The following is a 26082-nucleotide window of genomic DNA, read 5'->3' as shown; positions in this document are numbered from 1 at the left end:
TATGATATGTGGTATGTATTCATGTGATGTGTAGTGTGTGGTGTATATGTGGTGTGTGTGCATGTGGCTTGTGGGGCGTATGCACATGTGGCATGTAGTTATATGTATGTGCTATGTGTGGTGTGTGGTATGTGTGTGTATGGTGTGTGTGTATGGTGTGTGTTCATGTGGTTTGTGGTATGTATGCACATGTGGTGTGTAGTTGTGTATATGGTGTCTATGTGTGTGTGGTATATGGTGTGTGTGTTGTGTGTGTGGCATGTGTGTTCATGTGGTATGTATGTGCATGTAGTATGTGTGTATGGTGTGTGGTGTGTGTGCATGTGGCTTGTGGTGTGTATGCTCATGTGGTATGTGGTTTTGTGCATGTGGTGTGTGTGTATGTGTGGTGTTTGGTATGTGTGCATGTGGTGTGTTTGTGTGGTATGTAGTGTGTGGTGTGTATGCATGTGTGGTATGTGTGTACATGTGATATGTATGTGCATGTGGTGTGTGTGTATGGTGTGTGGTGTGTCTGCATGTGGCTTGTAGTGTGTATGCTCATGTGGTATGTGTATGTGGTGTATGGTGTGTGTAAGTATGTGCGTGTGTGTGTGTGTGTGTGTGTGTGTGTGTGTGTGTGTCTGTGTGTGTAGGGGAGAGGACAACTTATCACAATCTCTCTACCATGTCAATTCTGACTAAACTCAGGCCATCAGGGCTGGGTACATGTGCCTATACTTACTTAACCATCGTACCAGCACTTTTGTCCTTCCTCTTTCTCTCCCTCTCTCCTCATTTCTGATGGAATGATTTCTGTGAGTGTTTCAGGTCCACTGATGTTTCTTCATTTCTTGCACCTGCTCTCAGGTTTGTCCAGTGTGCATTTAAATTTCAGCTATTGTATGTTTCAGTTTTAGAATTCCCTTTTGTTGGATTAATTGTATTTCTCTCCTGGGAAGTTCTACCTATTCACTCATAAAGATAGTATTTTTCTTTGATCTTTGGACAAATAATAGCTGCTTGTGGTCACTGACTGCCCATCTCTGTAATGAGATTATCTCAGATTCTTTTTTTCTGGTTGCTTTTACTTATGAAGGTGATTTACAGGACAAAAATCTTTTGTGCCTGGTTATTTTGATCACATACATGCTTGAACTTATGAAAATACATTTGGAGATTTTGGGTTCTATTATCCTCTTGTATCTATGGGGTTTTGTTCAGGCAGATGGTCAACTGTTAACCAGTTATTTTGAGATTCTGTAGGTTTGGCTTTACACTCTGTTGGTGTACAAATGTTGAAAACCCATATAGCCCCCACCCACGATCCCACCATGCTCCTGGAATCATCATGGGGGTTGAACTAGATGTGGCTGAGGGTGTCTGTACTGAGTCCCCCTATAGACTCAAGTATAGTGGTCTTGGGTCCTTATTGGATTCTGAGGAAGTCTATTCAGTCCTGTGGTGCTTTCTCTATTATGGTATGTCTCTGACCAGCCTTCTGGTTGGAATATAGGTTTGCAGGGAGATAGGTACCTGTTCCCCACCATCTTCTGCCAAGCTTTCTCTGGGGCACAGCCCACCCATATTCTAGATGCTCTCTCTGCCTACCCACCCTGGATCTCCTCTCAGCCACTGGCCACACTTCATTGGGAAGTTGGCTTGGAAGAGAGCTGGGCACGCATGTGCCTCTGTCTAGCCCTGTCTGAGTGTAGACATCTCCTGTCTATCAACCATGTAATTAAGGGACTACATCTTAGCCATTGTCCTTTCCATCAGGGTTTCAGGTTTGCTACACACTACACCTTCAGTTCTCTGTTCCCAAGGGTCCTGGTTCACGCAGCAGTGGTTGTGGGTTGAGTGAGTTTCTGAGAATCCCTCTTCTCAGCTTTAGTGGAAGCTCCTAATAGGAAGCTGACATTGTGACAGACATCTGGTCTACCTCCTTATTAGAACTAAGAGCTTTGAGGAATTCTCCAGTGTGTGCAGTGTCTAGAAGTCAGTGAGGCTGCTCTCCTGCCTATAGCAGGCTATCCTAGAATCCTTGCTGCATGGGGTCAGGTAGTCTGCTGGGATGATCTGGCCTTGCAAACCACTTTCTGCTTCTTTCCAATTCAATGTCTTCCCTACTTCTGAAGGAAGAAGGAGAGGAGCAAGCAGAGGCAGTAATGATGCTCAGACATTGCCCACAGCTTAACAGATTATTAGGATGCTAGGAATATAGCTGAGGAGCATGTTGACAATCCTAGCCTGCGTCTTACAGCATAGCATCTTCTTGTCTCAAAGCTTCATTCCTGTCCACGATGGAGTTGAAGTGGAAATAAAGAGACATGAGAACTTTCCTAAGAGTGACTTTAGATACTTTGGGATGTGTTCTCTGTGTTTTACAGTGGAGTCTGGGAGGACAGAGGGAGGTGAGAATATGGCAATGCCTCTGTTCTGTGTGTTACTGTAGCTGTAGAAGAGTAGATTGAGACTGGGGAGGGGTGTGGATGGGTGGGATGAGGCAGGGAAGAGCCAAGTTAACTGGGGTTGAGGACACCTATAGGTGCTGTTGTCATGCTGCTTTTCATGACAGTACATGTGGCTCACTGATGAACATGCCCAAAAGAGGACAGGGCCTAGAGCCTTGGCCTCAGCCCAAGTTCCAGCTGTGGTCCCTGTGAATCTGTACTGGCTTCATTTGCTTTTCCAGAATGTGGCTGGTCCAACCTGTATTTCCTTAGGACCCTAATGAATGAGGTCATGCACTATGTTCAACCTCCTTTGTGTTGCAGAGCCTTCCAGACCATAGGAAAAGAATAATATCTGTGGTTGTGGTAGGACTGTCACCCTACAGGGAGGATATCTGGACTCTTGGATTTCTGCGAACTCATGTAAAGAAATCTGGAATTCATGGGGCATGGAATACAGGTAGCACCAGGAGAAGATGGCTTGGGAATCTAGATGCAGCAGCAGCTAGAGAGTTGCATTAGTTATGGAGTTGGGCAAACCAAACAAGAGCATGAACAATAGCAATGCTAGCCCGGAGGACAGAGAAAACAAACAAGGAAGACCAGCTGCATTCTAGGTATTTGGAACACTGAGCTGGGTATAAAAACCACTTCAGGTAGGAGCTCCAGACATTTTCACCTTCCCCCAGACCAGCCAGCCTCCACCATGTGTCACACTAACTGTTCTTCAGGCTGCCAGCCATCCTGCTGTGTGTCCAGCCCCTGCCAGCCATCCTGCTGTGTGTCTAGCCCCTGCCAGTCAGCATGCTGTAGGCCTGCTATATGCATTCCTGTGAGGTACCAGGTGGCTTGCTGTGTGCCTGTGAGCTGCAGGCCCACTGTATATATGGCCCCTTCCTGCCAGTCTGTGTGTGTGCCTGTGAGCTGCCGACCAGTCTGTGTGACCTCCTCCTGCCAGTCATCTGGATGCTGCCAGCCCTCCTGCCCCACCCTGGTCTGCAGACCTGTCCCCTGCAACCCCTCCTGCTGCTGACCAGTGTCTCCAAACCAGCTGCTGCCAGCACAAACAGGACACATCCATCCCCTCCCTCTGTGGTGGTGGTTCTGCACTTGAAACAGATTGGAAGCACACCTGGTTCCACCCTGTAACTTGGGAGCAAACACAGTCAAATAATAGAGATACCTCTTCCTCTGCCCTTCTCTAAGGATGTCCTGGCTCCAGGGTCCTTCTCTTACTCCCTAAATAAAGTGGCTTCTCTATTCAGCTGTGCATGTTTGTCCTGGTTCCTGTCTGTCTTTCCTGGTGGCTTTGGCATCAGGAAGCAGAGAAAATTAGTGGTTTTTATGATGCACACTCACCATGCTTTCTTAAGAGGTGGCATGCAGGGAGGAGGGCGTGGCCTGAAGAGTGGGTGTGTTTATGCCCCTGGCATCCCAGTGGCCATCCCAGTGGGGTGGACTTGCCTTATCTTTTTGCAGTGTTTGCACCTGCTTGCCTTTCCCTGTAGGGGGTGCTCATGCATAGCGAATCCTAGAATGTTTTATATTCGATATATTTTTTATTTACATTTGAAATGCTTTCCCCTTTTCTGGCCCCCCATTCCCCTCCAAATGGATCAAGGACCTCCACATAAAGCCAGACACTCTGAAGCTAATAGAAAAGAAACTGGAGACGACCCTTGAGGACATCGGTACAGGGGGAAAGTTCCTGAACAGAACACCAATAGTGTATGCTCTAAGATCAAGAATTGACAAATGGGACCTCATAAAATGACAGAGTTTCTGTAAGGCAAAGGACACCATCAAAAGGACAAGTCGGCAACCAACAAATTGGGAAAAGATTTTCACCAACCCTACATCAGATAGAGGGCTAATATCCAATATATACAAAGAACTCAAGAAGTTAGACCCCAGAAAACCAAATAACCCTATTAAAAAATGGAGTACAGAGCTAAACAAAGAATTTTCACCTGAAGAACTTTGGATGGCTGAGAAGCATCTTAAAAAATGCTCGACTTCATTAGTCATTAGGGAAATGCAAATCAAAACAACCCTGAGATTTCACCTTATACCAGTCAGAATGGCTAAGATTAAAAATTCAGGAGACAGCAGGTGTTGGCGAGAATGTGGAGAAAGAGGAACACTCCTCCACTGCTGGTGGGATTGCGAATTGATGCAACCACTCTGGAAATCAGTCTGGCGGTTCCTCAGAAAACTGGGCACGTCACTTCCGGAGGATCCTGCTATACTACTCCTGGGCATATACCCAGAGGATTCCCCAGCATGTAATAAGGATCCATGCTCCACTATGTTCATAGAATGTTTTATAAAAGGTTTTCTTTTTCCTCTGTGGCTGCCCTGTGGTCCCAAGTCATGGTGACTTTCTTCTTAATGGGCAGCTTTGAAACAATTCTAGTCATACAAACTGACTGGTCCTGAATCACCTTCTCAGTACCAGGGAAACGTATGCCTATCTTCTTATTGTTGACCAATTACAATAAGACATTCACACATCTAATCATTTGCCTGTAAAGCAGCTAGAACACACACATCTCACCAGCTTCTTGGGGCGGCCCCTGTCATAGCCATGTGCACATTGTTCTGAATCTTTTCACAGCATGGGATAGGAAACACGTTTCTATTTCAGATCATCTCAATGATTGGTTTAGTTTCTTTGTCCCTCTTGCTAGGACAAACTCTCCAGTGAGTGGAACCTGAAGAAAGGGCCCCTGGTTTGAGGGTATAGCCCTTCAGGATGGGATGGTCATGGTGGAAAGAGGGTGAGGTGGTAGCTCACATTGTATCTACAGGCAGAAAGTAAAATGAGCATTGAGTGCTGGTACTCAGTCGGCCTTCTCCTTTTTAGTCCATCTTGAATCATGGCCCATTGAACAGTGCTTGTGCCAACTATGTTTAGGGTGGGTTTTTTCTCCTCAGTTAAACCTTTCTGGAAATACAGCCATTAGTATTCCCAGAAGCACATTTCCATGGTGATTTGAAATCCCGTTAACAGTGGAGATGGACCTTCAAGGCTGTGTCTAGCTTTGGGGATGGTTTTCCTCTGGGAAGTGTTGGTGACAGTCCGTCTCCATTAGCTGGCTCAATCCTCCATCTCTGCAGTCTGTTGTGACTGTTCCCTGTGAGGTTCCTGAGATAGACAGATATGGATGTCTCATTCTCTGCTGTACTCCAGGACATCATCCTGGACCTGTTCCTCTAGAGTTCTCACTCTTGGATGCCTTGAGCTACTCTCCACAGGCTAGCCAGGAGACAGGAGTTGTAAGAGTTGTTTAATCCCTCCACAGACAGGGTTGTCAGGGTTCCCTTGTGCTGTTCGAATAAAACTCATGAACTGCCCCGAACATGTAGCACATCCCATACACCTATGGTGTGTTTACACTCCGGTTACACACACACACACACACACACACACACACACACACGCACACGCACACACACACACTCTTGTTCTCATACCATCGTGCACATAAAAGCACATAAAAGGACACACGTGGAAAAAGCTCACATACACGTGTGTGGTGTGCACATACTCATACCCATATATTCAGGTGCTCATGCTTACACATTTCCACATCCATGTGACTTAGCATGCTCATATGCACACACACATACACATACATACACATTCATACTCCTTCACATGTATGAATACTCCTCAGACACACAGCCACGCTTACTTCTGCATCACTCAATGATGAAACACTTAAAGGGACGGGATCTATCTTGGCTCATGTTTTCATTCTGAAACCTCTGATGGATAAGGTCTGGCCAATTTACTATTGTCGTAGGATAGAGTGGTTAGCTTCTCTTCAATAGCATTAATCTCTTTGACAACTATATCCTCTACAGCCATGGCTTTCTGATTGCCTCCCTTTCTGGCCAGGCTACATGGCTTTCCAACTGTTCAGCTCTGATTTTAGTTCTTGATTCTCACCGTAAACCTGTCTAAAAGCCCCCAGCAATGACCAGGCCACTGCATGAACTCTTTGCTGCCAGGAAATCTCTTCTACCTGGTTAATTTAGCCACCACTATAAACTTAGCCTGGCATAGCATTTCTGGGCACAGAGGAAATTCCCTTGTAGAATATCACATGGATGGCCTCTGGTCCAGTGCCCAATAGCATCATGAAACTTTTGTTTTTAAAGATTTATTTATTTATTTTATGTATGTGAGTACACTGTAGCTGTCTTCAGACACACCAGAAGAGGGCATTAGATTCCATTATCGATGGTTGTGAGCCACCATGTGGTTCCTGGGAATTGAACTCAGGACCTCTGGAAGAGCAGTCAGTGCTCTTAACTGCTGAGCCATCTCTCCAGCCCCCACAGCACCATGAAACTTGATGAGCACATGTTTTGTGGAATTTCTGTTGGCATTCTGGTCTTCTGAGTTCTCACCTGAGTGTCTCATTAGCTCTTTGTATAACTTTTGAGAGTCATAAAGCCTATATGTGAAAACTCTTATACAACGCATCCAAACCAGCCAAAGGCCTAAGGAAACACATAGTCAGGCTTAGTCACAACAATGTCCCGACACCTCTGACTAATGTTCTGTATTAGTTATTTTTGCATGGCTATGCTGAATTACCCAGTAAAGTAGCTTAAAGGGATGAAGGAGTTTTTAGCTTTTGGATTCAGAGACTTCAGTCCACTATGGGTTAGCAGGGCAGTCATAAAGGGCCGCAAAGGAGAGATAATACTTGTAACTGATTAGTTTTCCTCTTTTCTCTGTTAATCCTGGCCCACTGGAGGGAGCCACTCCATTCAAAGAGAGTCTAGACTCACAGTTAATCTTCCCTGGAAACATTCACAGACCTGTTTGAGATGTGCCTTCATCTCTTGGTGATTCTAAATCCATTCAAGTTGAGAGTGAAGATGAATCTTCTTATGGTCCCCCCATAGCACCAGCCCTCAGGTCTTCCCTAGCCTCCATCTGGTTGCTAGGATCTCACTGAGGGGACAGGATGGACCCTAGGAAGAGGGTTTGGAACAAGAGATTGCAGGAAAAGGATGAGAGTCTCAACATTTTGATCACTCAGGGGCAGGTCTGATTTTCTTCAAAGCAGAGAGGACAGACAAGGAGAATAGAAAATGGGAGTTTGGGTGGTGCTTCAATATCACCTTGAGGGGTCTGGGGCGAGGAGACCCTTCCTAGATGGGGATAATCATGATGGAGTGTTGGCCAGAATGACAGGTCTCATCCAGGCAGGGCCAGTGTTTGAGAGTCTGCAGAGGAGGGATCAGCAGTAAGCAGAGGGGCCACGACTGAGGGGCCAGCAGGGTGTGGCAGAAGGGCTGAAAGCATCTGGGGGCCTGGTGGCTTTCAGGGTCACTACAGGCCAGCTGGCAGGGGCAGACACAGGGACAGGCAGAGATGGAGCAACACAGAGGCATAGGACAAGCAGGTGGCCCAAGGAGAGCAGTTCACATGGCAAGGTAGCAGGGACTTGGGAAGGCTTGGGTGGAGAAGAGAACAGGCCTTTAGTAGTATATGATCACGATCACGCATGGACATAGTCATAGATTCACATGTATGGTTATACAGACATTTACACTCACAAACACATGCACAAGCTTTGAACCTCATGTGCACATTTACATGCACACACACACACATACACACACGCACAAAGAGAGGTATCCTCCATAACCTGCTCTGTCTGTTATCTTACTCCATCTGTGGTTCATGAGAAGACACTCCCTGTGTTCAGCCTCCCATATTCTGCAAATGCTTTCCTAACCCTATGAGAAGTGAGATCTTCGTGGGTGTGTAAATACTGTTATCCTGCAGGGAGAACTTCTAGACTCCTGAAACATTGGGATCTCATGTGCGGAAATGGGAAGCGATGGAACTTGGTAAAATCCAGATGGCCCTAGGGGAGATGGGAGCCCAGACTCAGCAGGGGCTGAAGCAGGTATAATTAGCTATGAGGCTGAGGGCAAACAAAAATCAGGAACACGGACAACAGCAAAGCTAACCTGGGAGGTCAGAGGAAGCAAACAAGGAAGGCCAGATGCATTCTGGGTAGCTGGAACACTGAGCTGGGTATAAAAGCCACCCTGGGAAGGAGCTCCAGACATTCTCACCCTCCTCCAGACCAGCCAGTCTCCACCATGTGTCATACCAGCTGCTCTTCAGGCTGCCAGCCATCCTGCTGTGTGTCCAGTCCCTGCCAGCCATCCTGCTGTGTGTCTAGCTCCTGCCAGTCAGCTTGCTGCAGGCCTGCTATATGCATTCCTGTGAGATACCAGGTGGCTTGCTGTGTGCCTGTGAGCTGTAGGCCCACTGTGTGTGTGGCCCCCTCCTGCCAGTCCTCTGTGTGTGTGCCCGTGAGCTGCCGGCCAGTCTGTGTGACCTCCTCCTGCCAGTCATCTGGATGTTGCCAACCGTCCTGCCCAACTGTGGTCTGCAGACCTGTCACCTGCAACCCCTCCTGCTGCTGACCAGTGTCTCTAAACAGGGGTTGCCATCATAGACAGGACACATCTATTCTCATCCATCTCTGTCTTCTCTGACTGTGGCAAGAGGCAAGTGGACAAGCATGCCCAGCCCACTGTAGAACTGGGAAGAGAACACAGAAGAATGACCCAGAATTCCCTGCTCTGCCCTTCTGTAAGGATGTCCTGCCTCCAGCATCCTCTACTCCCTGTACCAAATAAAGTGGCTTCTCTAGTAAGCTCTGTACGTCTGTCCTGGTTCCTATTTGTCTTCTTAGTTGCATTAGTATCCAAACGCATTTACTAGCAGTGTTTTCTACAATCCAGCCTCTCTGTGCTTCTTCATTAGCTGGAATGCAGGACAGAGGACATGGCCTGAGAAGGTAGATATATGTGGTCACGTCTCTGTCTTGTCTGTCTGCCCTCAAGCCTATTGCCCCAGCAATGGCCCCACTGTCTCTTGTGAGCCTCCATCCTGCCTCCCCAGCTCTCTCCGCAATGGTCCTGCAACAGGGGATGCATAGATAGGTGTTAGTTGGCTAGATTGTCCAGGGCTATATTTCTTTCTTCTCTTGGGATGTCCTAAGCCATGTATCCTGGTGACTTTCTTCCCATCCAGAAGCTTTTACAAGCTGGATCTTGGTTCTATGACCTGAATCAGTCACACCCACCATTTCTGTGGCATGCCTGCCCATTTATTCTTGAATGATGATGCGACCTAATAATCACTTCATGTCAGTTCTGATATGGTCAGTGAACACATTGCCCAAGTTTGACCCATGATTTGACGTAGCTGCTTCTAGAGTCATGCGCACCCTCTTCGGTCTTTTCAGTGAATCAAGTTAGCTGTGTCCTATGCTTTAGACTGGCACATTTATGTTGTTCAAAGTACTGGGGTTTACACTTTTCCTTGGGTAGTGTTGGTTACAGTTCTCTGTCTCTCTCCAGTCTCCTACAGTCTGATGAACCCATTTCTCCTACAATAGCAGGTGTACAGTTCCCACACTCTGTTGAAAGCCTGCACTGTCCCATATCGGTCCCTCTGTGGAATGCTCAAAGCTACCACCTTGTTGATGCATGAGTTGTAAGACTCATTTTATAACCAGATGTCCAGGTAGTCAAAGACACGCTGTGTGGCTTAAATGAGATATCTGTATGAAACTAAATCAGAGATAGAAACAGTCACCATGGGCTAATAGTCTTGAACATACACACCCTGTTTCATGTGCACATGTGGGCCAGTGCACACACAATCATACACATAAACACTCTTATACCGACTCATGCACTCAGAATCACACAGTGAAATGCACCTCATACAGAGAAGCCTGCTTGTGTGTATGTATTCAGGCACCCACAATCTTGCACATTTCTTTGCCTTCTTAATGCTAAGCACGCACACACACACACACACACACACACACACACACACACACACACACACTCCCTCATACATATCCACATTTTATAAAACATCTATGCATATCCACATACTCTTATGTCCTCTACACTCACACCTGCATGAATTCTAGTGTCTCACTGGAAGGTAAAACTAGATCCAGAGCCTGAGAAATGGATTCTCCAATAGTTAATAGTGTATGCCAACTTGACTAGATCTATAATCTGTAAGAGACATCTCTGGGCATGCCTGTGAGTGATTATATAGGTTGATAGAAGTGGGGGGACCCACCCTAAGTGTGGGTGTCACCACCCCATGGGCTGGAGTCCTGAAGGAGAATGCTGAGTAAGGCGTTCTTCCTTCTCTCTGCTTGGTTGACAATGCAATGTGACCAGCTGCCAGGACTTCCTCCCCATGATGTGCTTCATTTCCTACAACCCTAAGATGAAATAAAGCCTTCCTCCCTTAAATTGATTCCTATTGGCCTTAAATTGATTTCTTGTCACAGCGACAAGAAAGTAACTATGAAAATAGCTAGAGACTTTTGCCGCCACTGCCGACACTAGTGTGCTCTGTAGGCCTGTCTAGCCCTTTTGCATTTTTTCTTACCATTATGACAAACATGGAAAAAGGACGTCTTGGCTCTTGTTCTCGTGCTGAACCTTTGAAGGGTGGGGCCTGACTGATTTCTTATAGCTGCAGTGCCAAGTGTCTTCCCTTTAACAATCACTCTCTTCTCAGCCACAACATTCCTCCTGCTCCTGCTCTGGCCAGGCTGACCAATTTCCACCTTCTGCATTGTATATCTGTCTAAAAGCAGCCAGCAATAACCAGGTCCTAAGAGGCAGGTTCCTAACAGGAGAAAGGGGAAAATGGATGAGGACTGGATATATTTATTCCTTTGGGCTAGTCTGGTTTTGTTCAATATCAGGAGAAAAGAATGACAAGAGGAACAGGAAAGAGGAGTTTGGTGTGATCCTGCCCCACCAGAACGGAAGTTTGGGGACAACTGACTCCCCTCCTGGCTCTACCTGCTTATGCTAGACAGTTCTCACCTAGGCTTATGGTGGTGACAATCCTAGTATCTGAGTACTAGAGAGCTCAGCAGCAGGTGGAGATGCCATAGGGGAGGAGCCCAAGGAACAATGTGAGGCAGGAAGGATGGCAGCACCCAGAGCACTGAAAATTCAGAGCCCCAGCCAGCTTGCAGGAGGTAGTAACAGGGCACAAAGACCTCCAGGCAGTAGTGGTTCTCACAGTCTTGGCGTGGGGAGAAGCCAGTTGGGGAGAAGCAGAGAAACAGCCTGGGGGAGCCAATCCTGTAGCACTTGGGGGTGGGGTGGGAGTGGATCCTGGGCAGAGGAAGGAACAGGTCTACAGGGAACTTTTCTAGGTAGTGAGTGGCTACACATGAATATACAGTCCTGTATACACATGCATGGCTATATACGTTTACACTTGGATACTCGCGCATACACAAACTGTGAACCACATGTGCATTTAAGTGTAGCCAGACTTTTGGGTACATTATGGGTTCCCTTTGTCTACCTCCCCACTGCACTCTTATCTATTCTAACTCCTCAACGTTAGTTAGGATAGAAAGAAGGTTAGAAGGGAAAGGGGTTGTTGATATTTTTAGACTTCCTCCTGCTGATTAGGGGTATTGAATTTGTTGGTGCGATTTGATCTTCATCATCAGGATATCTCCAACCAGTAACAGTAGCAGCAGTCATAGCCCCACTTGGGCATCTCACATTAATATACCTTCTGAAGAGTCCCCAGAATTCCAAACGTAAAACATTTACAGAAACTGTCTGCAGGTGACAAAAAAAAAAAATCATTCCCATGCTAGAGCATGAGGCAAATCATAGCTCCTGTGGACCATATGAAGCATCTCTGTATTCCACACCTGAGATTAACGCAGAAATATATTCCTATAACACTTCTGTGTTTGTAAAGAAACCAAAATCCTCACTACAATTAAGCATTTGTGCATGTTCACAGTTCCTCACATTCTTGCTCTCTTTCTCTCCCCTACAAACACACACACACACACACACACACACACACACACACACACCACCCCACACTGATTCACAGCTGTTCTCCATGCCCTTCCTGTCTTCTTTCTGACCTCATCTCTGAGTCATGCTCTATCACAAGGAGCTCCCTGTGTTCAGTCTTCCACTTTCTGCAAACCCTCACCAACCCTAGGAGAAGTCTCTGTTGTGTGACAATCATCATGAAATGGGGAGGGACATCTGATCTCCTGAATCTTTGTGGTGTCACAAGAAGAGCTTGAGAAAGGCAACAGAGCAAGTCTGACTTTGGAAGGTCCAGGAGTAGAAGGAGCTAGGAGAAGCTATAATTAGCCTTGAAGCCAAGGCAAAACAAAAACAGAAACATAGACACAGCAAAACCAGCCTGGGAGGTCAGAGGAAGCAAACAAGGAAGGCCAGATGCATTCTGGGTAGCTGGAACACTGAGCTGGGTATAAAAGCCACCCTGGGAAGGAGCTCTAGACATCCTCACCCTCCTCCAGACCAACCAGCCTCCACCATGTGCCATACCAGCTGCTCTTCAGGCTGCCAGCCATCCTGCTGTGTGTCCAGCCCCTGCCAGCCATCCTGCTGTGTGTCCAGCCCCTGCCAGCCATCCTGCTGTGTGTCCAGCCCCTTCCAGCCATCCTGCTGTGTGTCTAGCTCCTGCCAGTCAGCTTGCTGCAGGCCTGCTATATGCATTCCTGTGAGATACCAGGTGGCTTGCTGTGTGCCTGTGAGCTGCAGGCCCACTGTGTGTGTGGCCCCCTCCTGCCAGTCCTCTGTGTGTGTGCCTGTGAGCTGCCGGACAGTCTGTGTGACTTCCTCCTGCCAGTCATCTGGATGCTGCCAGCCCTCCTGCCCCACCCTGGTCTGCAGGCCTGTGACCTGTAGCACCCCCTCCTGCTGCTGACCAGCATTTCAGCTGTGGCTGTGCCAGTGTAGATGGGACGCAGCTGTCCCTTCGTAGCTTCTGTCCACTGGCTTCTGGTTCAGCATGAGGCAGGTCAGAAGCCCATGTGCCCACTCTGAGACTCTGTGGAGAGAACATGGAAGAATTATCTGGATTCCCCTTTCCTTGCCCTCTGGAAGGGTGCCCTGGCTCTAGGGATATCTTTTCACTTCTAGTGTCAAATAAACCAGTTTCTCCAACTCATCTCCACATGTCTGTCCTGTTCCATGTTTGTCTTTCTTGGCTGCTCCCATACCAGAAAAGGTCAAAGCTTCTTGTGATCTAGTGTCACAGTATTCCTCTAGGTGTGGGGCACAGAAGGAGGGTATGGCCCAATGAATCAAGTGTGGTCAGATCATCACGTGGCCCTGGAGCAGGTCCCTTCCATAGGCTCCTCCTCTCTCATGGTCGGTCCCTCCTTCTCTTCTCAATACCTCTGCCCCAAGAGCTTCCTGGCTGGAGGATACTCATGGCCTCAGCCAGCTCTTCCTGTCTGGTGATGTTTTATATTGTGGGTCATGGTGACTTTTCTCACCATAGGGCTGAATGCCAGAATCTGAGATTCAATTGCTACTCTCCCACCTTCTCATCACTGGTCCCCGGGTCCCTGTTCTGTCATGACTGATGATCCCTTATGTGTAATTAACACACAGTCAACACAAGCTGAGCCCATCGTCTGTGAGACCAGCGCTCAGGGCAGCAGCTTCTGCAGTTGTGTGCACAGAGCTCTGTGCCTTGAATGAACAATGAACACATTTCTGTCTCTCAGGTGTGAGCTTTCAAGGTCAAGCCCCTTTTGGGGCTTCTGCACAGTGTTGGTGACAGTCCTCGCATTTCTAATGGGTTGCTTCATCTCTGGCATCTTACAGTGACACATGATCATTCTCTGTAGACGTTCCTGAGCTGGGCAGGCCTGACAGGCTCAGGTTTTGCTTTGGTGTCAGGCCTTGTCCTAGACCAGTGTCTCTGTAGAGTTCTTGCTGCTGGCCACCTCATGCTCCAGGCTCTCCCTTGACATCTGTAAATGAGAGGAAATGAGAGCTGTAAAGGATTTTATACCCCAACAGCCAAGGTTGCCTGTGACTTGCTGTGTACTGAAAATGGAGGCTGCGGATGGATCTGAGCTAGAAAGAAACCAGTCAGCAATGAATGAACTGTCCTGAATAGGCACACTCTCAGCACACACAGGCTCACATACACATGTACACACACACACACATACACACACACACACACACATACATACACACACATACACACATACACACACGTACACACACACATGCGCGCGCGCGCGCGCGCACACACACACCACACACACATATCCTTAAGAGCTCCGATCTCTCAAATAGGTGAAACTGGGTTCAGAGCCAGAGGTGAGGCGGGTTTGTATATTACCACCCCTTTCCGCTGGAAGGCACAGAGTGCAGACTGCCTCTTTACCCCTTTGGTGTTAGTTGCGTTTTTGCACTGATAAAATCAAAACAAAACAACTTAAAAGATGGGGGTGCTATTTTGGCTCACAGGTTTAGAGAGCTCACTCCATTGTGACTGAGGGCCAGGGTGGAGAAGGTCATATCGTGGTGGTTAGGGATCAGTGAGGCAGAAGTGAGGGGTCTTCTGTGGTCTTCTCTGTCCTGCTTTTATTTTAATCAGACTTGCTTGAGCATGCGCAGGGCTTACTGATTTGGGGAACTTATGTAAGTGGTTGCCTACCTGAAGAAAATAACTCCTCCTCCTCCAACAGCCAGTAACAGCTAAGAGCTCCCGAGTCGAGGGCGGGGCCTCCTACGCTCCTCCCCAACCGAGCTGGAATAGCGACTTTGGCCTGGTCCAGTAACTACTCAGCGGCTTGGAGGTTGTGGGTGTAGCAGCGATGGAGTGTCCGGAAGACTCGTCTCCATCTTCCTGCTCTTACATTCGTTCCTCTCCATCTTCTCTCCCATGTTGTTCCCTGAGCTTTTGAGAAGAGAGAATATAGATGTCCCATCTGGGGCGGAGCAATCAATGGTCCCTTATTCTTAGCACTTTGACTATGACTTTGTCATAGGTCACTTGTCTGGCACTGCATAAAGAAACTGCTCCGTGCAAGGCTGAGAACAGCATCCATCTGTGGACATAAACATAGCCATTTGGAAAGCACTTTCATAGCATTTCTGTTTATAAAAGCAACACTAGCAGGTTTCCTTGGTGTAAACACTTAGCTGTGAGTCCTTGTAACATCAAAATCAAGTTACATGGCTTACAACATTCAATGCTAGAGTACACAACTCCATGTCAGAAGGACAAACAGGGTACAAAAAGGAGAAAAGCCACCGGAGCTCCACAGGGCTGACATACAGCCCAACGTCCACAGGGCTGACATACAGCCCAACGTCCACAGGGCTGACATACAGCCCAACGCTGGACACCCATGGTAGGCAGTGTCCTGATGGGACCTCACGTGGCCTTGGGCTGCCTCATCCACATGGTCTGGCTGGTTGGAGTCCCTAATGACTCTCTATTGAGATGACCCTCCCTTTTTATGCATACGATTGCTCTATCAGCACATATGCCTGCATCTCAGAAGAAGGCATCAGATCCCATGACAGATGGTTGTGACCACTATGTGGTGCTGAGAATTAAATTCAGGAACTCCAGAAGAGGCCAGTGCTCTTAACTGCGGAACCATCTCTCCAGCTCCTGGTTTATTCTCTCCCTCTCTCTCCCTCTCTCCCCCTCTCCCTCTCTCTCCCTCTCCCTCTCTCTCCCACTCTCCCCCTCTCGCTCTCTCTCCCACTCCCTTTCCTTCTCCCCTCTCCCCTTTTACTCCTCCCTCCCCCTCCCCCTCCCCCTCTCAGGGTTTTTTGTTTGTTTGGTTGGTTGGTTTTGGTTTTTTGGATTTGGTTTTTTTGAGACAGAGTTTCTCTTTGTAGCCCTGGCTGTCCTGGAACTCACTCTGTAGACCAGGCTGGCTTTGAACTCAGAGTGCTGGGATTACAGGCATGCGGCACCACCGCCCAGCCCCTTTCAGGTTTTTTAAGACAGGATTTCTCTGTATAGCCCTGGCTGTCCTATAACTCATTTTGTAGACCAGGCTGTCCCCAGACTCAGAGATCTGCCTGCCTCTGCCTCCCAAGTTCTGAGATTAAAGGTGGTACCACTTTAGTGTGTGGCTTTCCTTGTACTGTCCCATGTACTTGATGCCTCTAATGCTGTCGGGTCTCCATTGTAGCCTAGAGTACACAGTCCCCTCTCAGGGACTCCTCACGGATATTCTAAACCTACTATACATTTCCTGGATCTTCAGGCTTTTCTTAAAAATATAGATACAGGCCTCCATGACCAGAGAGCTCTTGCATTCAACGTGCTTGAAAAACTAGCATCATATGTATAACATTGTGGTGTGATGCCAGGTTGGACATTAGCCAGTCCCTGTAAATCATGGCTGCAGAGACATATGAGAACTTAGCATATGAAAAACACTTCCATTTGTAATCTGAATGGATAGGGCAGCCTCAAGGCTCCCTCTTCTCAGTGGAACATCTTCCAAGTGAGCTTTCAAAATTTCACCCTGGTATCCAGGACTGGAGAGAATGTCAGTTGGTCATCACCTCAGTGTAAGTGGTTAGTGTGTTTGTTTTTGTTTTTTCCATTTAGATAGGCAAGTTTTTTTTTTTTTGCTCTCTTTCTGACTAGACTGAATGTTTGCCAAATCCTTCTTTCTGCTCTATTTTTTCTCTCCAATATCCACTGTAAATCTGATTAAAACCAGCCAACAATAGCCACTCAATTGCACGAAAGCTTTGCTGTCGTGAATTTTCTTCACCCAAAAAATTTAAAACTCGTACCATATTTTGGACACATACAAAATGTGCATAATCTTTTTCTAGAATGCCATATAAAGAATTTATAGTCCTGCTCCCATGAGTTCCTTCAGGAAACCTCCTGAGCACAAACTTCTCTCTGTGTTTCTACTGGCATTCTTGTCTGTGTTCTAAGACAGTTGGAAGTTGCAGACAAGGAAAGTGTTTAGTTCAGGTTAAGCCTTTCTTAGAGCATTTTAAGGCTTTAATAATCCATAGCTCCAAACCCCGGCAAATTCCTTCCACAGACCAGCTCCAAACATCGAGGAGCCAAATGAGCAGGGTTACTCACGGGCGACTTCAAAAAGCCCACACCAGGCCAAACAGTTCCACATGAAGTTTATTGAGAGAAGAAAGAACAAGGTGGCAACGGAAAGAGAAGAGGGAGAAGAGGGGGGACAGGGGGATCTTCCTCTTATATACGGATAGTGACATGGTCACAGGTAAAGGTAGGAGGTGAACCAAATAGATTCTGGGAATATGGTTGCTGTTGCCTTGGCAACAGGTGTACAGATTGTGCCATCACCTATGTTCTTGAGATCCTGACACCAACAGGGAAAACTTCTGGATTCCTGGAACTTTGGGATCTCATGTGCGGAAACAGGAAGTGATGGAGCTTGGTAGACTCCAGATGGCCCCTGTGGAGATGGAAACCCAGACTCAGCAGGAGCTGAAGCAGGTATAATTAGCTATGAGGCTGAGGGCAAACAAAAATCAGGAACACGGACAACAGCAAAGCTAACCTGGGAGGTCAGAGGAAGCAAACAAGGAAGGCCAGATGCATTCTGGGTAGCTGGAACACTGAGCTGGGTATAAAAGCCACCCTGGAAAGGAGCTTCAGACATCCTCACCCTCCTCTAGACCAGCCAGCCTCTACCACCATGTGTCACACCAGCTGCTCTTCAGGCTGCCAGCCATCTTGCTGTGTGTCCAGTCCCTGCCAGCCATCCTGCTATGTGTCTAGCTCCTGCCAGTCAGCTTGCTGCAGGCCTGCTATATGCATTCCTGTGAGATACCAGGTGGCTTGCTGTGTGCCTGTGAGCTGTAGGCCCACTGTGTGTGTGGCCCCCTCCTGCCAATCCTCTGTGTGTGTGCCCGTGAGCTGCCGGCCAGTATGTGTGACCTCCTCCTGCCAGTCATCTGGATGCTGCCAGCCCTCCTGCCCAACCTTGGTCTGTAGGCCTGTTACCTGTAGCAACCCCTCTTGCTGTTGACCAGGCTCTCCAAATCAGCTCCTGCCAGATGGGATGCACCTGTAGTCTCACAACCTGTTCAACTTGTCCTCAGGTTTAGAGTTTGCAGCAGGTGGGAATCCTACCTGTCCCACCCTGAACTGTGGAGGAGAACAGACTCCAGAAGCAGGATCTATATCTGCTGACCTCTTATGGATGTCCTGGCTGCAGGGACGTTCTCCAACCCTGTGTACCAAATAAACCAGTTTTCTAAGTTCAGCTGCACATGTCTGTCCTGTTCCATGCCTACCTTCTTGGCTCCTTGTGTAACAGGAAGGATGTAAAGTTAAGCAGTGCTCTCTAGGATCCTTGGGAGATGAGGTGGGGTGGGGGACATGGCATGATTAAGTGGGTGTCTCCACGTCCCTGGCATTCTTGTGCCCAGGGGCCTGTAGCAATGTCATGGATTTACTCTTTCATAGCTGCACCTTCTTCCCTCCCTCAGCTCTTCTTTTCCAGTACAATGGCCACATCCACTGTAGACATTCTGATTATCCATGGTTATCTTTTCTCTCTGGTGCCATCTTGTAATGCTGGGTCCTGGTCACTTTTCCCTATAGGTCACTTCTCAAATGTTTGAATATTAGTTACACAACCTGTTTGATCCTGTAACATCTTCCCTTCAGAGGTTCACACATGTCCATCTTTAATTGGCAGGTGAGCAACTAGAAGGTAGCAAACACACAACACTTGCACCTTAGAAGCTAGAGAGCATCCTTATGCTCTGCTGACTTCCCGGGGGAGTGGCTGCTGCAGTCACGTGACCATTGCTCATCCACCAATGAGAGTTGAGTCTGTGCTCCGTGTGCCTCAGACACATACTTTGGAGGCCAAGTCTTCATCAATGGAGTCTAAACTGGAGGTTATTTCCTCCGTGTAGCATTAGTGACAGATCTCCCATTTCTGATATGCATCCTCATGTCTGGTCTCCTGCAGACTGTTATAAGCAACACACATGGAGGCGCCCAAGGATGGACAAGGAACCCGGTGCCTGCTGTGCCTGTGTCTCCTTTCTGCCCTGTCCCTCCCAGAGCTCTCAGTGCTGCCTGCCCTGGATTATAGCTACTTTCTTTATGCTGCAGGGTGGTAAAGGGAAGCAAGCAGGAAAAAAAATGGTTTATGACTCAACAGCCAAAATGATCTATGACCAGTGTGTGGTGCAAATATGAGCTTTGAATAAAACTAGGCCAGACATGGAACCAGCCCCTCTTTCCTCCATATCACTGAGGTTCTAGACACAGAAAAAAAAACCCCACATACATTATTCTCTTCCATAATATATACATATAACTTCGAGTCTAGTTCCAGGAGGCATCCCTGTTCTCGTGTGAAACCTCATGGGCTCAGGCTTCCTGTTTGAATTTCCACTGGCATTCTTGTCTTCTGAGAACCCGCTAGGGCTCCCCTTAAAGCGCTGCTTACATCTTTCTGGAGCTTCTATAACTCACCTCTCTGAACTCTGAAATCCTTTCCACAAGCCTGTTGACAAAGCCCTAAAAATCCCCCAGACAGAATCAGCCACAGTGCCGTCCCACTTTCTCCTAACACTTTCTGCATGCATTAGTTTTGTGTCGCCATGGCATGGAGCCCAACAGGACAACATGAAAGGAGGAAGGGCTTATCCTGGCTCGCGGTTTCAGGGTGTTTAGTCCTTCCCAGTAGAGCCGAGCTGGAAATCAATCAGAAATGGTAATGCTGACCCTTGATTGATTTCCTCCTTGGTCAATGCTTACTTTCCCAGGCTCTCAGTCTGAGATGGGTGCTGCTTCATTCAGGTAGGATCCACCTTCTCTGTCCATCCTCCGTGAACCCACCTCACAGATGTGCCTTGAGAGATGCCTCCATCGCTGAGGTGATTCTAAACTCAGCCAGGCTGACAGTGGAGATGAGCCTCCAAGCTTTCCCTCCCTGGCATGGGCCCCGAGGCTTGTCCCAGGCTCCTTCTATGGCTTCCCCAAGGAGTAAATCCTAGGAAGCGAGTTCAGAATGTGAGAAAACAGGCATGGGGGTGTGTTGTAATAAAAATTTAATTTCGGTTGGGGGTTTCTACCCCGCCTTGATCGTTCAGTTCCCAGATAGAAGACACACAACTTTTATAATTTTAATAAGCCCTTAATGCGCTGGAGCTGAGCAGGTATCTACCCTCTAAGCTATTATAACCTGCTTCCCCATCAATAACCCCGAATTATAATTGGCCATGTTTTCATCTGGGCTGCTGTTAACTCCCATTGGCCAGCCCTCATGGCCCTGCCCTCATGACTCACCCAGCCCACGGCATCTGCTCTCTCCATCCTCTCCTCTCCTCTCATGGTCTCCTCCTCAGACCCCCAACCCTACCTACCTCTTCTTCATTCAACCAATAGATTTAAATTAAGGACCAAGGTGACACAGCATCACTTTGTTTTGTTGTTGTTTTTTGTTTTTTAAAGATTTATTTATTTATTATATGTAAATACACTGTAGCTATCATCAGACACTCCAGAAGAGGGCGTCAGATCTCCTTACAGTTGGTTGTGAGCCACCATGTGGTTGCTGGGATTTGAACTCAGGACCTCTGGAAGGGCAGTCAGTGCTCTTAACCACTGAGCCATCTCTCCAGTACCACCTTGCGTATGTGAAGATTCTCTCATCCCTGAGGCACCCAGAGCCAGGATTAAGCATTACATTACATAGCAACGGACCAAACCTCAACAGAAGTGAGAGCTGACATTTTAGAGGGGAGAATCAATTTTCCATAAAGCCACAAGCAAGGGATGATACAACAGAAAGAAGACTTAGGGAGATGCCTCTGCCCAGCCATGCAGGAGGTTCGGGAAGAGATGAGACGCTTCCTAATTCAACAGGATCATGATGGAGTGTTGACCAGGAGGGACAGCTCTCATTTAGGCTTTGGAGGTGACCAGAGAAACGGGTCCAGTATTTGAAGTATTGGGTAGGAGGGATTAATAGAATGTAGTGAGGCCTCAGGCGAGGATCCTGAAGATCAGCGTGAGACAAGAGGCCTGGTGCAGGGCAGTTCATGTATGTGATGGGCCTGAGGCTCACTGTCCTGGAGAATCCTGGCATGTGTCAACGAGACATGTAGGAGTCCTGCTTACAGGTGGCAGCCACACGGGCTGTCCCATCAGAGGTACACATGGACTTCAATGGCAGTAGAAAGCCTCCCTGCCCTGATTTGGGTAGAAGGTAATAGGGGGTAGCACAGAGAAGCAAGGTGGGCTGACACGCGGTCCAGATCTGCTTGTTGGTACAAGGTGGTTGGGTCTCAGGGGGGCTGAGACAGAAGAAGGGACACATTCCTGGGGGGCATTTCTGAGTGGCATTTGGCCACACGTGGCAATATAGGCATGTATAGACACAACACACTCAGACACACAGAAGAAGCCTGAAGTCTGACACTTTGGACACATTGTGATGACAATCTTCATTGTCACCTTCACCAGACTTAGAACCTTCTGAGGGACACATCTCTGGGTGTATCTCTGAAGGTATCCAGAGGAGTTTAACTGAGGAAGAAAGAAAGATCCACTGTACTTGGTTTGGTTTCAGACCCCGGGCAAGGGACTGAGGTCCATATTTTACAGACCAAAGCAGACCTGGCTTCCACATCCTCCCAGCATCCCTCAGTCTCTACCTGGCACACCCTGCCCCCAACCCTGAGCTTTGCAGCCTGGGGGCTTGACTGCCCTTCTCCCACAGGCTCCTCCCTATATAATTCAAATATTTTGGTGTTTCTGATTTCTTCTCTGTCTGCATGCAAGCTCTCGGCACGAAAGCTCCCTTCTCTCTTTCTCCCTCCCTCCCTTAGCCCCCCCCCATACGTTTCCCATAGTGTCTTCCCTGGCTTTGGTCCTTGGGGCTGGTGAACTTGCCCACTCCACAGTAGCTTCCCCATAACCCTGTCTTTAATATAATCTAATCTGGCTTAAGTTGGTTCATTTCACCAATGGTGGAGAAATAACCTGTCACTTGTTGTGACAAGGAGCCCAGATGTGTCCATCACGAGCCCCAGATGCCCGATTTTGAGTTTCAGGATTTGGTGTTTACTGTTTTTGCCCTAGTACCTTCTCCAGGAACCTGGAGGAGATGTAATTACCCCTGGAGCTGTGGGCAAACAAAACCAGAAACATAGACAACAGCTAAACTAGCACTGGAGACAGGATAGGACGCAAACAAGAAACCCAGCGGCATTCTGGGTGGTTGAGTCACTGTGCCAGGTATAAAGGCTGCCCCAGAAAGGAGTCCCAGACATCCTTAACCTCCTCCAGACCAGCCAGTCTCCACCATGTGCCATGCCAGCTGCTCCATGGGCTGCCAGCCATCCTGCTGTGTGTCCAGCCCCTGCCAGCCATCCTGCTGTGTGTCCAGCCCCTGCCAGCCATCCTGCTGCAGGCCGGCTATGTGCATTCCCGTGAGGTACCAGGTGGCTTACTGTGTGCCTGTGAGCTGCAGGCCTACTGTGTGCGCCACCCCCTCCTGCCAGTCCTCTGTGTGTGTGCCCGTGAGCTGCCGGCCTGTCTGTGTGACCTCCTCCTGCCAGTCATCTGGATGCTGCCAGCCGTCCTGCCCCACCCTGGTCTGCAGGCCTGTGACCTGTAGCACCCCTTCCTGCTGCTGACCAGTGTCTCCAAACCAGCTGCCTCCACTGAGGATGGATACTTTGTCCAATTCAATCCCATTCTTGACCATGGATTCAGCACGAGGCAGATGCAAGACATGCCCACTGCACCCGAGAACTGGGGAGAGAATGCAAAAGAATGACCCAGATCCCGTACCTTGGCCTTCTTTGAAGAATGTTCAGGATGAAGGGTTCTTCTCTAAATAACCCTTGTGCTAAATAAAGCAGCTTTTCCAGTCAGCCACACATGTCTGTCCTGCTTCCCGTCTCTCTTGGTGATCAGAAGGGACGTGGGACCAGTGCTTTCTGTGATCCAGCCTTACATGCCCGAGGAGATGGAGATGGGGGGAGGACATGGTCTGGTGAAGTAGGCAGGTCCCTGCTGTGGTCCTAGAGGATGCAGCCCCTGCCACAAACTCACTGTCTCTCGTGGTGCCATCCTCCTGTCTCAGTCAGCATTCAGTAGTGGGTGCTCAGCTGAATCTTAGTTACGCAACATGAATGGCCCTGCAACACCTTCCCTCCAGAGGTTCACATGTGCGCATCGTTAACTGACAGGTGATCAAACATAATGTAGCAAACACAAATCATTTGCAATTTAGAAGTTAGAGAGCATCCTTATATTCTGCTGACTTCCTGGGGCAATGGCTGCTGTGGTCATGTGATCATCACTCTTCTGCCAATGAAGAGAGTTGAGGCTGTGCTCCGTGTGCCTCAGACACGTACTTTGGAGGCCAAGTCTTTGTCAATGGAGTCTAAACTGAGGGTTATTTCCTCTGTGTAGCGCTGGTGACAATTTCCCGTGTGCACCCTTAATAGTGTTCTCATATAGAGTGTGGTGGGAAGTTACGGACAGGCCCCAGACGCGGGCATGCCTTTGGCTGGCAGGGTCTGTCTGCTGTGCCTGTGGCTCTGTCCTGCCCTGTCCCTCCCACATCTCTCACTGCTGCCTGCCCTGGATTGCATAGCTGTTTCTATTATGTTGCAGGCTGGTGATGAGAAGCAATAGGAAAAAAATAGTCTAGGAATGAACACCCAAGATGGTCTGTGACCAGTGTGTGGTTTAAATTGGGGCTTTATAAAACCCAGCCAGAGCTGGGACGGATTTTAGGGTCTCACTGTCCCGAAGGTTTACACACAGTTACACGTACCATCCCTCCAACACACGCACCCATCCCGTCAACACACATGTGATACATGTGAACTGAATACCCCATAGCCTCATGCATACACACACACACATACACACACACACACACACACAGGGGGGGGCAGCTATATTTATGCCCACTCACAACCTCTTTTTTACACACATACACTTCTATAACACATGTGAGCACTCACAGATAGATTGTCCTCATACTTGAGGACAGTGTCTCTGAGTCCACATACCGTATACACTCACACACATTGGTATCTGCACACTGGTATCTGTAGTGAGAGTTTTGGTTTCTTTCTTTCTTTTTTTTTAAAAAAAGGATGTATTTATTTGTTATTTATATGGGCTGTCTTCAGACACACCAGAAGAGGGCACTGGATCTCATTATGGATGGTTGTGAGCACCATGTGGTTGCTGGGATTTGAACTCGGGACCTTCCAAAGAGCAGTCAGTGCTCTTAACCACTGAGCCATCTCTCCAGCCCTCCACAAGCTTTATTTTATTAAATATTAAACACGAAGTAGAGGAGCCTGGATCGAGACTGTGAAGACTTGGTGGATGAGCACTCCTCTGCCTCCCCCTTCACTTTTAAACACCTTACTGTCCCATTAGGATGGGGTCTGCGAATGTCACTAATGTGGTGGCCCTCGGTGGTCTGTGCAGTGACCCTGTTGTGAGCATGTTGCTCCTGTGCCTTATCTTCCCAGCGGTGCCAACCCTGACCTGGGGTTTCCTGAGCCCTGTCCCAGAAATATGGAGGCTGTGGCGTGTATATGGTGCCTCTGAGGCTGTGTTTCTGCTGAGTCCCTTCTCCCACCCAGCCCTCATCCCAAGGGCTTTATTTCCCCCAGTGTACCCAGCTCGTCATCCAGACAGCTCACGTTCTGCCCTCAGAGAGACACAACACTGAGGCGCATGCGTGCACGCACATGACACGGGGCTTCTCCTGGATCGTGTCAGGGTTCCTAAATGACCGAGGCTCTATAAAGACGGGGATATTAGTAGAGGGATGACCAGCCTAGCCAGGGCACCCCGGAATGTGAGAGGAGCCAGCGAGATGTCACCAACGGGGGAGCGGGTCAGGGAAAGCAGTTTAATGAAAGGGAAAGGAAGATTCATTTATTTAAATAGGCTGTTTCTGACCTGCCAGCTGCCCAAGTAATGACATCGAGACTTATCTTTATTTATGTAGCTCATGCCCTCGCTTGGGCTATTTCCCAATTAGCTCATATAATCTAATTAACCCATTTATTCTAAACTGCATCCTGCATGTGGCTGTTCCTTCCTCCCTGTCTGGCTGGCAAATCTCCCAGCTCTGACTCTTTCCCAGAGTTCCTGTCTCTACCTGGACAGATGTCTCGCCTTTCCTCTCCTGTTTAGCTATAGGCTGTTCAGCTCTCTATTAAACCAATCAGAAGGTGATGGAGAAGATGTTTATGAAACTCTGAGACAGGCAATGCTTCATAAAAATAACAGTATCAAAGTTCAGTCTGTACTCAAATCTCTGCCACTCCAGAAATACAGCCTTTATCCAGTGCACAAGATATTTTTCCCAACACAAAAACGCCCATTAAATAACTATATTAAGGTCCTGTGTTCTGTCTGGGCTCTGTCACAGGTACTCATCTCTGCTGTTAGAGCACTAGGCAGTGCAAGCCAACCTGTGGACAAGGAGCCAAGGAAAGTTTATTACAAAACAGACACATTAGCCTGATGTTAGCATAAAAGATTTGAGGCAAACATACATTAAAAAAAAAAAAAAACTCTGTCTTTTACCTGGAGAGTTTAATCTATTTATGTTTATTGTAATTACTGATGTATTTGAACTAACTTCAGATTTCCTTTGCTCTGTTTTTCTACATGCCCTTTAAAAAACTAGGGGTGTGTGTGTGTGTGTGTGCATGTGTCTGTACCTGTGCATATGTATGTGTACATGCTGGAGGGTAT

General features: G+C 48.0%; 6 protein-coding genes across 8 annotated transcripts in view; all 6 read left to right on the top strand.

Moving 5' to 3' along the window:
• Positions 1–26082, top strand: part of Tspear (thrombospondin type laminin G domain and EAR repeats) — a 178522-nt gene that overhangs the window by 15389 nt on the left and 137051 nt on the right. The window lies entirely within an intron of this gene.
• LOC127669676 (keratin-associated protein 12-1-like) lies at positions 3139–3465 on the top strand. The gene is made up of 2 exons (XM_052163843.1): positions 3139–3339; positions 3391–3465. Exons 1-2 carry the CDS (start codon positions 3139–3141, stop codon positions 3463–3465), a joined length of 276 nt encoding a protein of 91 aa, XP_052019803.1.
• Positions 8568–8897, top strand: LOC127669675 (keratin-associated protein 12-1-like). Its single transcript, XM_052163842.1, has one exon. The coding sequence runs from the start codon at positions 8568–8570 to the stop codon at positions 8895–8897; it is 330 nt and encodes a 109-aa protein (XP_052019802.1).
• Positions 12850–13242, top strand: LOC127669671 (keratin-associated protein 12-1-like). 3 transcript variants are annotated; one of them, XM_052163838.1, is made up of 2 exons: positions 12850–12924; positions 13003–13242. In XM_052163838.1, exons 1-2 carry the CDS (start codon positions 12850–12852, stop codon positions 13240–13242), a joined length of 315 nt encoding a protein of 104 aa, XP_052019798.1. The 3 variants fall into 3 exon arrangements, with proteins under 3 accessions (XP_052019798.1, XP_052019799.1, XP_052019796.1); XM_052163839.1 differs by having other exon boundaries at positions 12850–12926; positions 13017–13242; XM_052163836.1 differs by having other exon boundaries at positions 12850–12954.
• LOC127669673 (keratin-associated protein 12-1-like) lies at positions 18008–18340 on the top strand. Its single transcript, XM_052163841.1, has one exon. It carries the CDS (start codon positions 18008–18010, stop codon positions 18338–18340), a length of 333 nt encoding a protein of 110 aa, XP_052019801.1.
• Positions 22644–22976, top strand: LOC127669672 (keratin-associated protein 12-1-like). Its single transcript, XM_052163840.1, has 2 exons — positions 22644–22720; positions 22751–22976. Exons 1-2 carry the CDS (start codon positions 22644–22646, stop codon positions 22974–22976), a joined length of 303 nt encoding a protein of 100 aa, XP_052019800.1.

This window comes from Apodemus sylvaticus, chromosome 19 (genome assembly GCF_947179515.1).
Source record: "Apodemus sylvaticus chromosome 19, mApoSyl1.1, whole genome shotgun sequence".
NCBI classification, from domain to species: Eukaryota; Metazoa; Chordata; class Mammalia; order Rodentia; family Muridae; genus Apodemus; species Apodemus sylvaticus.
The sequence above is the reverse complement of the archived record's forward strand: the minus strand, read 5'-3'. Positions and strand labels throughout refer to the sequence as shown.

Excerpts from the sequence above, each read along its gene's own strand:
- LOC127669676 (XM_052163843.1), top strand. The coding sequence starts at position 3,139 with ATGTGTCACACTAACTGTTCTTCAGGCTGCCAGCCATCCTGCTGTGTG. Across the intron at positions 3,340-3,390 it reads TGGCCCCTTCCTGCCAGTCT|TCATCTGGATGCTGCCAGCC; the intron begins GTGTGTGTGCCT and ends TCCTCCTGCCAG.
- LOC127669672 (XM_052163840.1), top strand. The coding sequence starts at position 22,644 with ATGTGCCATGCCAGCTGCTCCATGGGCTGCCAGCCATCCTGCTGTGTG. Across the intron at positions 22,721-22,750 it reads TGCCAGCCATCCTGCTGTGT|GCCGGCTATGTGCATTCCCG; the intron begins GTCCAGCCCCTG and ends ATCCTGCTGCAG.
- LOC127669675 (XM_052163842.1), top strand. The coding sequence starts at position 8,568 with ATGTGTCATACCAGCTGCTCTTCAGGCTGCCAGCCATCCTGCTGTGTG.
- LOC127669671 (XM_052163836.1), top strand. The coding sequence starts at position 12,850 with ATGTGCCATACCAGCTGCTCTTCAGGCTGCCAGCCATCCTGCTGTGTG. Across the intron at positions 12,955-13,002 it reads CCTGCCAGCCATCCTGCTGT|TCAGCTTGCTGCAGGCCTGC; the intron begins GTGTCCAGCCCC and ends AGCTCCTGCCAG.
- LOC127669673 (XM_052163841.1), top strand. The coding sequence starts at position 18,008 with ATGTGTCACACCAGCTGCTCTTCAGGCTGCCAGCCATCTTGCTGTGTG.